The sequence below is a fragment of the Gambusia affinis genome, linkage group LG16, assembly GCF_019740435.1.
Source record: "Gambusia affinis linkage group LG16, SWU_Gaff_1.0, whole genome shotgun sequence".
NCBI classification, from domain to species: domain Eukaryota; kingdom Metazoa; phylum Chordata; class Actinopteri; order Cyprinodontiformes; family Poeciliidae; genus Gambusia; species Gambusia affinis.
Window position 1 is genome coordinate 6,940,885 of NC_057883.1, and position 12,942 is coordinate 6,953,826.

A 12,942-nucleotide genomic window follows, 5' to 3' on the forward strand; every position below is an offset into this window, starting at 1 on the left:
TACCAAAATAATAACATTGACTAGCAGAGCAGGAGTTTTAACTCAACTAATCAACCATTTTCATGAAAGCACTTATTAATAATTTCACAATAAATATCAAGCCTGGAAACCTGATATCGTATGAATGTTGAATGTTATGTTTTTAACGTAATCTCTACTCGGCTGGCGGGGCGCAGGCAGTTGCCACGGTAACAGGTGTGCTTAAATTACAAAGAGAGAGAGAGAGAGTAAAAAGGTAGGAGTGGTTTTGAGTTGATCACCTGTTCGGGTTATTTTACCTTTGTTTACCTTTGTTTACCTTTGCTGTGGGGCATTACGGCCGCTGTAGTTTCTAAACGTTCAATAAACGACATACTTGGACTAATTACCTCCTTAGTTCGCGAGTATACGTCATTCACAACAAACATCAAACATGGTCAATATGTTTCATTAAGTATTTAGCAAAAAAAATGGCTTCTACCGCGATAATTATGTGAAATTAAATTAATTGTGTAATATTTTAAAGCATATAGTTCGATGCTCTCTGCCATCTTGCTTTTAGCTCAGAGCCCGAGAGGATTTTCCTCCATCAAACATGCTACTTATTTCGTCTCTGATTTGGTGGAAAATATTGGTGTTGAGGATACTGTCTCCAAAATGACAACCTTTTTCAATCTTCAGAGCTACAGTGTTGAAAATGAGAAGCAGACATTCACAGGTGACACTGAAATCAATTCCAGTCCAACATCTGTCGGAGGAAAAATGTCCCAACTTCAGAGGAAGTGTCTTTAACCTTAAGAGAGCTCTGTGGTTCCTCAGTATGAGAGTCAGGGTGAGGAGGCGCCATGTCAGGAAGACGAAGTACAGAACAAGCAGGTCATGATGATATAGGCCCACTGATTATCCCTCTGTCTGGACACAAGACCAATATAACCAGTTTGAAAGCTAAAGTGAATGGTTATATGCCTGACATGGAAAACTGGGATGCACTCCACGCCGTGACGTTCAGAGTTTAGGTCTCACGGCGTTTCCAAGGTGTCAACATCGCAGCCAGTGGGCTGGAGGAAACATGGCTCCATTTTGTAGCAAGAGGTACCCAGATTTTATCGCTTCGCAAAGGAATTCATCAGCACAGAAACTCCAAGGCACAGAAAGAGGTTTTCTTTCACAGTTCTGTCATAGTACCCTCAAGAATGTAAAACTACTTTCACCCCTGACTATAATTAAATATTTATAACTAAATATTGTGCATTTATAACACTAAAAGATAGATAGATAGATAGATAGATAGATAGATAGATAGATAGATAGATAGATAGATAGATAGATAGATAGATAGATAGATAGATAGATAGATAGATAGATAGATAGATAGATAGATAGATAGATAGATAGATAGATAGATAGATAGATAGATAGATAGATAGATTTAATTGAAGTAAATTAAAAAAAACAATAATAACGAATAAATAAACAACTTTGAACGTTGTTCTCGCTGCATCCCTCTGACAGAAACTTTCCATTATCTAGTATGTAATGTATGTCAGTTTGGTTCTTCCTGGATTTTTTTTTTTTTTTTTTTTTTTCTTCACTCACCAACCCAGTCTCTATCCTGTTGCTGGTTGCCTTGTTGGTTTTTTTAGTCCCTGCTGTGTTTTTCCTCTCCAAAACAGACCCAGGTCTTCCTACTTTTAGAGGAAGACCCTCCACGTCGGTCTTCCTCTAAAAGTTGTGTTTGAAATTCAGCTCAGCTGACCTGACCGGAGTGTATCCTCCCCGCCCCCGTCTCTAAAGGAAAGGAAAGGAAAGGAAAAGAAAGGAAAGGAAAGGAAAGGAAAGGAAAGGAAAGGAAAGGAAAGGAATGGAAAGGAAAGGAAAGGAAAGGAAAGGAAAGGAAAGGAAAGGAAAGGAAAGGAAAGGAAAGGAAAGGAAAGGAAAGGAAAGGAAAGGAAACGAAAGGAAAGGAAAGGAAACGAAACGAAACGAAACGAAACGAAACGCCTTCCTCCCCCTTGTACTCGCCAATCAGAAACAGTCCGAGGAGGAGACTCCTGCATGAAAACTGCGGCTGTGTTCCAACAGCAACACGTCTCTCCTCTTCACTTCACTTCGCTCCCAGTCGCGTTGGACCGGGTCAAGGCTCAGAAACACTTCCTTCCAGCAGCCGCAGCAGCAGCAGCAGCTCGGGGTCAGCATGGCGATTCCTCTCACCGACCAGGAGAAGCGGAAGCAGATCAGCATCAGGGGCATCGTGGGAGTGGAGAACGTGGCCGAGCTGAAGAAGGGCTTCAATCGCCACCTGCACTTCACCCTGGTCAAAGACAGGAACATCGCGACGCCCAGGGATTACTACTTCGCCCTGGCCCACACCGTGAGAGACCACCTGGTGGGCAGATGGATCAGGACGCAGCAGTTTTACTACGAAACAGACCCGAAGGTAAAAAAAAAAAAAAAAAAAAAAAAAAGAGAGAGAGAAATCTGGACCCAAAGTAGCCCTCAGAATGTATTTATTGTATGAAATGAATGTTCAAGGAGCGATCCGAGCACAAACTTTCAGTCGCATGCATCACACACACAGATCATTCTAAAAGAAAGCTGGGCCACTAGTTTGTGTTGCATAAAGTTTCTGGACTACAAAGAGGCTTTGTATTTTCAGGTCAGTGCGTCAGGTTCACATATTAATCACTGTTTGCTCAGTGGAAGGCAGGATTGTTCCACTTACGTTCATTACTTTTACAGCTCTAAACTGCATTTCCTGTGTATTGACGTTATTGACGTATTTAATGCTAAAAGCCGCAGACTGTTCCAGATTTAATTTCCCCCTGTCATGTTTTTTTTTTTTTTTTTTCCCCCCAGAGGGTGTATTATCTGTCCCTGGAGTTCTACATGGGCAGGACGCTGCAGAACACCATGATCAACTTGGGCCTGCAGAATGCCTGCGACGAGGCCATCTACCAGGTCAGACGGTCGCATTCAGTTGCCGTATCTGAGCAGCTCGACGCTGTGAGTGTGCTGATTGGAAACGCTCTCGCCGCAGCTCGGCCTGGACATGGAGGAGCTGGAGGAGATGGAGGAGGACGCGGGTCTGGGCAACGGAGGCCTGGGCAGGCTGGCAGGTGAGCAGACGTCCTCAAAGCCGTCTTTGAGGATGACAAGTGGGACTGAGGTTAACTTTAAGAGCACGTTCCCATACACACGTTTTGAATCCGTTGTAGTTTTTTGCACCCTCCTTGTCTGCAGGGTACGTAGGCTCTTCTCCAATAAATCTGCATGTCTGCCGAACAGGTGAAGCAACTCTCGGCTTAAGAAAGTTTGCAGACAGATGGTGGAAATGAGAAAATATGACGCTGAAACGTCTCCTGCAGCGCCACAAAAAAGAAAAAGAAAAAGAAAAGAAACACCCAAGTTTTTATTTGACTGTATGTAATATTTGAATTCCCTGCTATTGCAGCATGTTTTTTGGATTCCATGGCGACCCTGGGACTCGCAGCGTACGGTTATGGCATCAGATACGAATACGGCATCTTCAATCAGAAGATAAGAGATGGCTGGCAGGTTATTGTGCTTCCTTCTTTGTTTTTGTTTTTGTTTTTTTGTTTTTTAAATAAGGATTTGAAAAGTACCTGAAGCTCAGCTGTGACAAAGACCTTTATCCCCCACCTTTATCCTTTTTTTTGAAAGCAGTATTCCCTTTTAAAGTTTGACAGAAGCTAAAGTTGAGATGAATTGGGTCAGAAAACATCGCAAGTTAATTATTGACAAAAGGAACATACTGTAGCCTGACCCTCTTAACATGGCTAAGAGGGTCAGACTAAGGTTTGTTTTGTGGATGACAAAATAAACCTTTGTGTATCTTCTGATAGCAGCTTGCAAAACTGCAGGCTTCTGCTGTTTTTTGCGGGTCGAACCCTGTCAGTGTAAACATGTCCCCCTGAACTCTGAACCGTTCTGTACGCACGCAGGTGGACGAACCTGTGCGCCTGATGTCTGCTGCTAGCGAGAGCCATTATTTACATCAAAACAAAACAAAACAAAACAAAAAAATGCTATTGCGGGCCGATGTAAGAGCTGACCTTGCTTCCTTGTTTCAGGCTATACGGTACAAAGAGGTCAGATAAGGCCGAGTTTGTTCTGGGACTTTCACTTATCTGCAACCTCCCGCGCTGTAGGTGGAGGAGGCAGACGATTGGCTAAGGCACGGAAACCCCTGGGAGAAGGCTCGCCCCGAGTACATGCTGCCGGTCCACTTCTACGGACGAGTGGAGGAGACGAGAGACGGGCCCAAGTGGGTTAACACTCAGGTACTTGGTGGCAACTTCATAGTGGAAAGAATTTGCGTGAATTTGGGTTGAACGAGAGTAAATGTCTGGGTTTTCACCTGCAGGTTGTGTTAGCAATGCCTTACGACACGCCCGTCCCTGGCTACATGAACAACACTGTGAATACGATGAGGCTGTGGTCGGCCCGTGCGCCCAACGACTTCAACTTGAAAGACTGTAAGTCCAAGAGGGTGTCTCGCTTTCATGCAAAAAAACATATTATACCTCTTTGGCAAAGGAGTTGGACAATGTGCAGGGCTTTGCAGAGGTATTCAGATCCCCTGAGTCATTTGGCACATGCCGACAGCATTCTTCAGGGTGCGTTGCTCGACTTTGGCACGGTAGACCACCCTAAAGTGTAACTGAAGTAAAAGGAAAATGGCCAGCCTTCTTTGACTTGGTTACCTCTAAATCCACTCCATTCAAGTCTCTTTCATAGTCTGTTGTATGAATGCAGCGGCTCTGAAAGAAAAATGAACCATTAAGACCAATGACCACATCCAAGGCATATTTGTTCACTTCTACTACCAGGCCAGTCAATAAAGGACTGAATCTGATATGCAGAGACTATATCCAGGGGAGCTCTTTGGAGGAGTTGGAGACATCCACGCCTCAGGTGTTGGGATCTGCTAAGGACAGCTAAGTAGTTTAGCGGTTTCCCAAATCTGGCTTTGACGTAAGAGTGGCACGTAGAAAGCGCTCTTGTCAGATGAGACCCAAAGGAAACGTTGGTGGAACATGAAGGTGAACATGAATGCGGCAACATTTTTAGATTGACTGATTGACTGAGCTTGACTTATTTTGACAAGAGTAACTTTGCACTAACTTGTGCAAAGTTAGTCAGGTGTTTTTAGAGGGTTGAATATAAATTTTTGCCACACTTAGTTTTTTTTAACTGCAAAGATTTACAATTTTCGCTATGTTGGTCTACCACAATGTACTTACAGTAAAATAACTTGCTTGTGTTGTGGAAAAGCTTAAAGGTGTTTGTGCTTGATGTGTGCAAGATCAACAGAAACTTCTGCAATTGTGGTCACTTCCTCTCTGCCACATTTCACGGTGTTTAATTTTTTTAAAACCAAAACTACTATTTTCTTTCTCTAGTTAATGTAGGCGATTACATACAGGCTGTTCTGGACAGAAATCTGGCGGAGAACATCTCCCGAGTCCTCTATCCAAACGATAATGTGAGTTCACTTTTTCGTGGTCAGGAAACCATCAGACGTTTTCCACCGCGGTGTAACTTTATGCTCTTGTTCCTGCGGTTCAGTTCTTTGAAGGGAAGGAGCTCCGTCTGAAGCAGGAGTACTTTGTCGTGGCAGCCACACTCCAAGACATCATCCGCCGCTTCAAGACCACCAATAAGGGCAGGCCGAGCCGCACCACCTTCGACGCCTTTCCGGACAAAGTGAGAACTCGGAACCGGTGTTGCAAAAGGCCGGGCGGTTGTCTGTTTTTAGTTGCCGTGTTGCTTCATTTTGTTGGTCAGTTTGCAACATTATGTCAGCATTTCCTCTTTGCTTGCATCTGTTGCAGCTGCCTGAAGCTGTGAGGTGGATGAGGTTTGTCAAGTCATGGTTGCCTGGTTTTAAAAAACAAGTGAATAAAAAAGGGACGGGGTGGGGAAGCAAAATGATCCACGACGGTGTATTAGGGACGTTGTAGGAAGAAAAGAAAAGAGAATTTCTGCCAAGGAAAGAAACAGTAATTTTCCAGAAAAACCGAGGAAAATTCTGAGCTCCACAACTAGAGATTAATCTAGAAAAACAAAAAAAACTCAGAAATTTCTGTTTGAAAAGTTAAAAACGTGCTAGAAAAAACAGACTTGTGTTTCAACAGTTGAAAACTTTTGACTTTTGAAAACGAAAATTTCCAAAAGTAAAAATAAATAAATAAATAAATAAATTAACCTCAAATTTTCTAGATTTTTTTTTTTTTTTTTTTTTTTAGCAAATCTTTGACTTCTCCAATTCAGACATTGTTTTTCCAGAAAATGTGAGTTTTTCTGGCAGGAATTTATAACTTTATTCATTTATTTTTCTCTGTCTCCTGTGGGCCTGTTATGCTCAGATCAGAGATGAACCGATTTATTCATTTATGTTCCCTTCTTGTCTATTGCACTATGACTTAAAACTGTTTTCAAAAATCCACAAAAGGACCGACTCATTGCTTTCCAACAGCTACAGTCGGACCGTTTCCTGTTTTCCAGGTCGCCATCCAGCTGAACGACACCCATCCTGCCATGGCCATCCCCGAACTGATGAGGGTCTTTGTGGACATTGAGAAACTCGACTGGGACACGGTGAGTTAACGTCGCCATCGAAGGTCTCTTGTTGGTCTTAATCATCATCGGCAACCGTGACAGGAAGTGGAAATTAGGAAATCGAGAACAAGTAAGGGCAAGCAATGCGAGCTGTGGTTAAAACCGCAGGGCGAGAGGGACGAAGCGATTTGCTGAATTTCAATCTGCGACTCTGCGCTGTTTTGCAAGGAGTAAAATAGTGGAGTTTGTTTTAAAAGCCTGGTTTTACTCCCGATTATTAAAATGCAACACTGTCGAGTGCGAGAAATGATCAAAATCCAAACCTTGTTAAAAAGAGAGAACAAAACACAGCTTTATTACATCTGTACAGACGGAGAACTCAGAACATCTGAGATCTGACTAGACAAAGGAATCACTTCTCTATATATACTGTTTCATGCCCTTCGCACACAGACAGGGTGTCATCGCTGATATTCTAAAAAAAGCTTATCAGATTAATACACATAGTGAGAAAAATGCAACCTTTAGTTAAAAACCTAAACGTAAACATACTGTGAATAGTTATTTTATTCCACAACACTTAAACGAGATCTTGTCCCTCTGGCTTCACAGGCCTGGGACCTCACCAGGCGTACGTTTGCCTACACCAACCACACCATCCTCCCTGAGGCCCTGGAGCGCTGGCCTGTGGAGCTGCTGGAGAAACTGCTGCCCAGACACCTGCAGATCATCTACCAGATCAACCAGGCTCACCTAGACGTAAGCAGAGACGCCGAATATCCAGCAATGGACAAACAATGTGGTTTTTTTTTACATATATATCTTCTGAGATGTGAAACCTTGTACAGGGTTGTGCGAAACATGACATTTTGCGCGTGTATTTTATTGAGTTTTCCACTGATAAAAGGTGGCGGACAGGATGACGGACTGATAGATTGTCCAAATTATTGCGATAAATGATGCTTTTGAGGCCGTTTTTCAAGTGAAGCAATGAAAATGGCATAATAATGAGACTGTTCTTTCAAATATTAATGAACTTACATTTTGTGAGGAACGCTGGGAGTGGAAGGTATTTCAAATATCCACAATGAGCCAACAAAGGAACCAGAAACCAGAAATGACACGGATTAAAAACGGCAAACAAAATTGTATTTCAAGCAACATTGCTCGTCAGGATGGAAGTTGTCCAGCTCATTTTGACTCATCGTTTGAGCAACTGATTTATTGCGAGGTCTTGCAAATCAGAATCTGAAAAGTGTGACTTGCATTTGTTATTATTATTATTATTATTATTATTATTATGAGCTGTCCTGACTCAACAGTCTTATGGTGAAACTACAGTTGGAAGCTTTTTGAGGCATCTGCACTTATAAAGGCAGCAATTTTAAATTGTAGCCATCTATTGTCAACTGAATTTAGGTTTTTACTTTGACTGGGCCATTGTAAAAAAAACAAAAAAACAACATGAATCTGCTTTGATCTGAATCACCCCTTTGCAGTCTCAATTCTGGACTTGTGTGTTTACTTTTGAAAATGTGTATATATATATAAAGCCATTACTATAGCGTACACCTGAGTTGAGTCTTTGCAGCTCCCCCAAGGGTTACAACTTGCTTCTTGGCTGCTTCTCTTATAAATTCTTGCCTTGCCAATCAGTGTAGGTGGACAAACACGTCTTGGTAGGTTTCTAATTACTCATACAATCAATCCAAATAAAATTTAAATGTATAATTCTAATGCGAGTTAAAGGACTGAATGCTTTTACATGTCACTGCTTGAATACGTTTTTGTTTGTTTGTTTTTTGCCCCATAGAAAATTGCTGCTCTCTTCCCGAACGACATGGACAAACTGCGGAAGATGTCTCTGATTGAAGAGGACGGCTGCAAGAGGGTGAACATGGCCCATCTGTGTATCGTAGGCTCTCACGCCGTCAATGGAGTAGCTCAGATACACTCCGACATCATCAAAACCGAAGTGTAAGCCTTTTGCCGACGGTCGACTGTGATAAAAGTCCCAGGATTTGTCAGAAGTGTGAAGGAGGTGATCTAAAAGTAAATGTCGTTCTGTTTTCAGCATGTTGGCAGAGAAAAAGAGAAAACCGTCTGTTAAGTTTAGATTTCGTTGGCTGAAATCCAACTCCTGCTCGTCCAGATGGCAAATCCGAACTTTTCCTCTGTTTTTATTTTATTTTATTATTTTTCTTTCAGGTTTAAAGACTTCAGTGACCTTGAACCCGGTAAGTTTCAGAATAAAACCAACGGCATCACTCCCAGACGCTGGCTGCTCCTCTGCAACCCCGGGCTGGCTGAGCTCATTGCTGAGGTTCGACACGTTCTTTAGTTTTACTGTTTACCTCAGCAGCCAATTGGCCTTTAGGACGTAGAATCCTCTTAACGTGTTTGACTAAACACTAACGTGAACATTGGTTGGTGTGACGTGTTCTCAGGTCATTGGGGAGGACTACGTGAAGGACCTGAGCCAGCTGAAGAAGCTGAATGACTTCGTTAACGACTTGGCCTTCATCCGAGACGTCGCTAAAATCAAACAGGTGGGTCTGACGGGTCTGCTGACATTTTCTCACCCAGTGTGTGAGCTGAGCTGGTTCAGAAGAACCGAGAGAAACGGGGAAAATCCCATCATCTGATTCTCAATTAAAGAGGCAGTGTTTGAGCTTCACATCATCTTATGTTATTCCCTCATCAAAAACATAACCTGGAGCGTTGCTGCGATTCTTTCTCACACGTTTGACAAATCCTTTAACCTCCATGGCAACCAATCAGCTGCGCAACAGGCCTGGGAGAAGCGAGCCCCGACATTGAGATGCTGCTCCTCCTCAGAGATGCGACTTCGGCCTCACAGAGCAGCCCTGCCCACTAGGCTCCTTCAGACTAGCCAGCAGCAATTAGCAAACACCTGGTGGAACTGAGCATCTGCCGAGATCATTATAGGAGCTACTTTTGAGTGAAACGCTGCTTAACAGCTTTGCTAACAGGTTAATAGTTGTGATGGCTTTCTGACGGCGGAGTTTCAGAAAGAGCAAAAGAGCAGGAGTTTCTTAAAGAGACAGACGGCCAATTTTTAGGCGTTAAATCAGGAAGCAAAATTTCTTTTCAGTCATGTTTGATGTATGTAGCATTTGAAGTGATCACAGCTACTTAATTGTGCTATAAAATGGCGCTATGAAACTGGAAAAACACTAAGAAAGCAACGCCCCTTTAATTAGTCGTTGCTCTTCCTGAGGTATTTGTCCTTTTAAAAAGTGAAAAATGATCAGAGCAGAAACAATGACGCAACATATCATGGAAAACTACATCTGAATATCTCTGCACACCACAGACATGTCCGGGCAGCGTTCTCCTGACTCGGCAGCTTTCACATCAATGACTCCCGTTGTCGCATTTCTCCACAGGACAACAAACTGAAGTTCACTCAGTTCCTGGAGAAGGAGTACCAGGTGAAGATCAACCCTTCCTCCATGTTCGACGTCCACGTCAAGAGGATCCACGAGTACAAGCGGCAGCTGCTCAACTGCCTGCACATCATCGCCTTGTACAACCGTATGTGCAGCGACGAGTTGTTTTGTGTTTTTTTTTTATTTTTTTATTTTTTACTGCTTAGTCAGACGTTTCCTGATGAGGAATATTCCACCCTCACCTGGAGCTTCATGTTAAAACAGACATGAGGAATGCAGCCACTGCAATCAGCTGTGGAAATTTTCCACAAAGCTGCAATAAACAGAGAAGTTGCTATTTTTTTTTTTTTCTTTTTTGTTGTTCCGTTTTTGGACGGCTCTCCACAGACGTGCTGTATTCACAGCGCTCAGATTTCAATACTTTGTGGCTTTTTGTGTGATGGATGAATCCAAACTGGTGCAAAATTTGCGTTCATTTGTGCAACAACTGAATGAAAACGATGAAGGAAATGGAGCAGTAAGAAGTATGAACTTATTCAGTACAGACCAAAAGTTTGGACACACAGTTGTGTGTATCTATTCACAAACAATGAGGATTAGCTGTCTAACTCAGACTATTGCAGACATGTTTCAAAAACAGAGCAAAATATCAGCTTACTCCGTGCCACATCTTTATCATAATTTTCAAATTTCTTTTAAATGCAGAAATTTAGATTGCTTTATATCTCTGTCAAGATTGTCCCATAAACCAGCGCCTTCAATTAAAATGCATTTTTCAGTCGTTGCCGTTCCAAATCAAAATTTTTCCCAAAAAATCTGTTCCTTTTGAAGTTGTATTTGTTTTCTCTTTTTACAAATCTTTTTTTATTATTATTCCAGTCTCTACCTCAATTTTAAAATGCTGTACTCTGTCAGTTCAGTTTAATTAATTTTAAACTTTCAAAATGTTCACGTTTTGTTCCCATCAGGCATCAGGAAGAACCCCAACGCGCCTTTCGTACCGCGAACGGTGATCATCGGTGGGAAAGTAGGTCAGGAACACGACGGAGCTGGCACAGAGCAACACGACCGGAATGAACGATTCGCGTTGTCGCCCCCTGCAGGCCGCGCCAGGATACCACATGGCGAAAATGATCATCAAGCTCATCACCTCGGTGGCTGACGTGGTGAATAACGATCCCGTGGTTGGAGACAAGCTGAAAGTCATCTTCCTGGAGAACTACAGAGTTTCTCTTGCGGAGAAAGGTATACATTTATTAATACCCCCCCCCCCCTCCCACCCCCCCAAACAACTCACTTCTGTTGGAGAGGAAAAGGAAATGGTGTCACTTTGTGATTTTATTTAATTTTTTTTCTCCTCCTCAGTGATTCCTGCCACAGATCTGTCGGAGCAAATCTCCACCGCTGGCACCGAGGCTTCGGGGACGGGCAACATGAAGTTCATGCTGAACGGAGCGCTGACCATCGGCACCATGGACGGAGCCAACGTGGAGATGGCCGAGGAGGCGGGCGAGGAAAACCTCTTCATCTTCGGCATGCGGGTGGAGGATGTGGCCGAGATGGACAAAAAGGGGTGAACGAGATAAAAGAAACCCCACAGCAGAGCGGAATTTGAAGATTTCTCTTTAAGGGTCAGATTTTTTGTTTTTCTGTTTTTAAGGTATGACGCCATGACATACTACGAGAAGATCCCCGAGCTGAAACAAGTGATGGATCAGATCGCAAGTGGATTTTTCAGCCCCAAGAATCCAGAGCTCTTCAAGGAACTCACCGACATGCTCTTCAAATACGACCGGTGAGCCACTTCACTTTTCCTTTTGTTATTCTTCTTGTATTTAGTTACATCCTTGTTTTTTTTCTTCTTCTTCTCTCTTTTTAGATTCAAAGTGTTTGCAGACTTTGAAGACTACTTGAAAACCCAAGAAAAAGTCAGCAAACTCTATCAGGTAATGTTTTTTTTCCCTTCTTTTCTTAATTGCTCTTTCTTCTGTTGTATTAAATTCTGACAGTTTTCTTCAAAAATCCATCTTTATCATTTCTGTACATTCAATTGACGGAAAAAAAAAATCAATAGGTTCCCCCACCAATGATCAATAAATCCTCTACTTACTAATTGATCATCTGTGACTTCCTTTGTTTTTATTATTTGTTGTTTCGTTTTTTGCCCCAAACAGAAACGGAGTCATAAAAAACACAAAATAAAAGTTTTCCAGCAAGAGATTCTGCTTCTGCGATTACAAATCTTTAATCCTATTTACCGCAGGTTTCCAGATTTATTTCTGTTGCACTTCAAACGTTTATCTCCTCCATCAGGACACAGTGGAGTGGACGAAGATGGCGATCAAGAACATCGCGGCGACGGGGAAGTTCTCGAGCGACAGAACAATCACAGAGTACGCCACCGAGGTGTGGGGGGTGGAGCCGACCGACCTGAAGATCCCGCCTCCCAGCGAGCCGCGGGAGGCCATCGAGGAAACCGTCAAGGCTCTGAAGAAAATGTGAAAAAGTTCCTCATCTGCTGGGCTGCCTTTTGTGTTTACAGAACAGAGCCTTTATGCCACGCATTCCGTTTTCTTTTTTCTTCTTCTTCTTCTGTGGTGCTGGTAGAAACGCACATCCCCCCCTCACCCCCCAAGTCAAAGCACTGTTACATTTCTTTAGCGCCAACACATTCAGTCTCCGAGGGGCAGAAAAGCTCTGAGAACTCGCCTCAACTCTGACATTCCTGCGGATCGGGGACGGTCGCAGGATCCAGGAAGTTAGATGGACATCAGGAACACAGCAGTTAAAAGCTTTTTTTGTTTTTTTTTTACATTTGTTTGAGTTTGTGTCCTGTCCTGATAGAGAAACCATGTTTAGAATCAAAAGATGCTTTCGAAAAAACCAAACACACAAAAATAAGTTTTCTTGTGTTCTGTCTGTAATAAAATAAACCCAAAACTTAAGTCAAAATGATTTATTCCTTCTT

The 12,942-nt window shown here is 42.7% G+C and overlaps 1 protein-coding gene across 1 annotated transcript; it reads left to right on the top strand.

The window, feature by feature from the left end:
- The first annotated feature begins 1,927 nt into the window (after positions 1-1,927).
- Positions 1,928-12,926, top strand: pygl (phosphorylase, glycogen, liver). The gene is made up of 20 exons (XM_044142515.1): positions 1,928-2,416; positions 2,836-2,937; positions 3,017-3,095; positions 3,431-3,534; positions 4,149-4,280; positions 4,364-4,475; positions 5,403-5,485; positions 5,569-5,706; positions 6,508-6,600; positions 7,174-7,320; positions 8,375-8,538; positions 8,770-8,884; positions 9,009-9,110; positions 9,972-10,119; positions 10,943-11,001; positions 11,078-11,219; positions 11,340-11,547; positions 11,635-11,769; positions 11,854-11,920; positions 12,288-12,926. Exons 1-20 carry the CDS (start codon positions 2,174-2,176, stop codon positions 12,474-12,476), a joined length of 2,562 nt encoding a protein of 853 aa, XP_043998450.1. The 5' UTR covers positions 1,928-2,173; the 3' UTR covers positions 12,477-12,926.
- The last annotated feature ends 16 nt before the right edge of the window (positions 12,927-12,942 follow it).

Bases quoted from the DNA above. Each gene is read 5' to 3' on its own strand.
- pygl (XM_044142515.1), top strand. From the start codon at position 2,174: ATGGCGATTCCTCTCACCGACCAGGAGAAGCGGAAGCAGATCAGCATC. The intron at 3,535-4,148 runs GTTATTGTGCTT...CCCGCGCTGTAG, and splicing joins AGATAAGAGATGGCTGGCAG to GTGGAGGAGGCAGACGATTG. The intron at 8,539-8,769 runs GTAAGCCTTTTG...TTTTTCTTTCAG, and splicing joins GACATCATCAAAACCGAAGT to GTTTAAAGACTTCAGTGACC.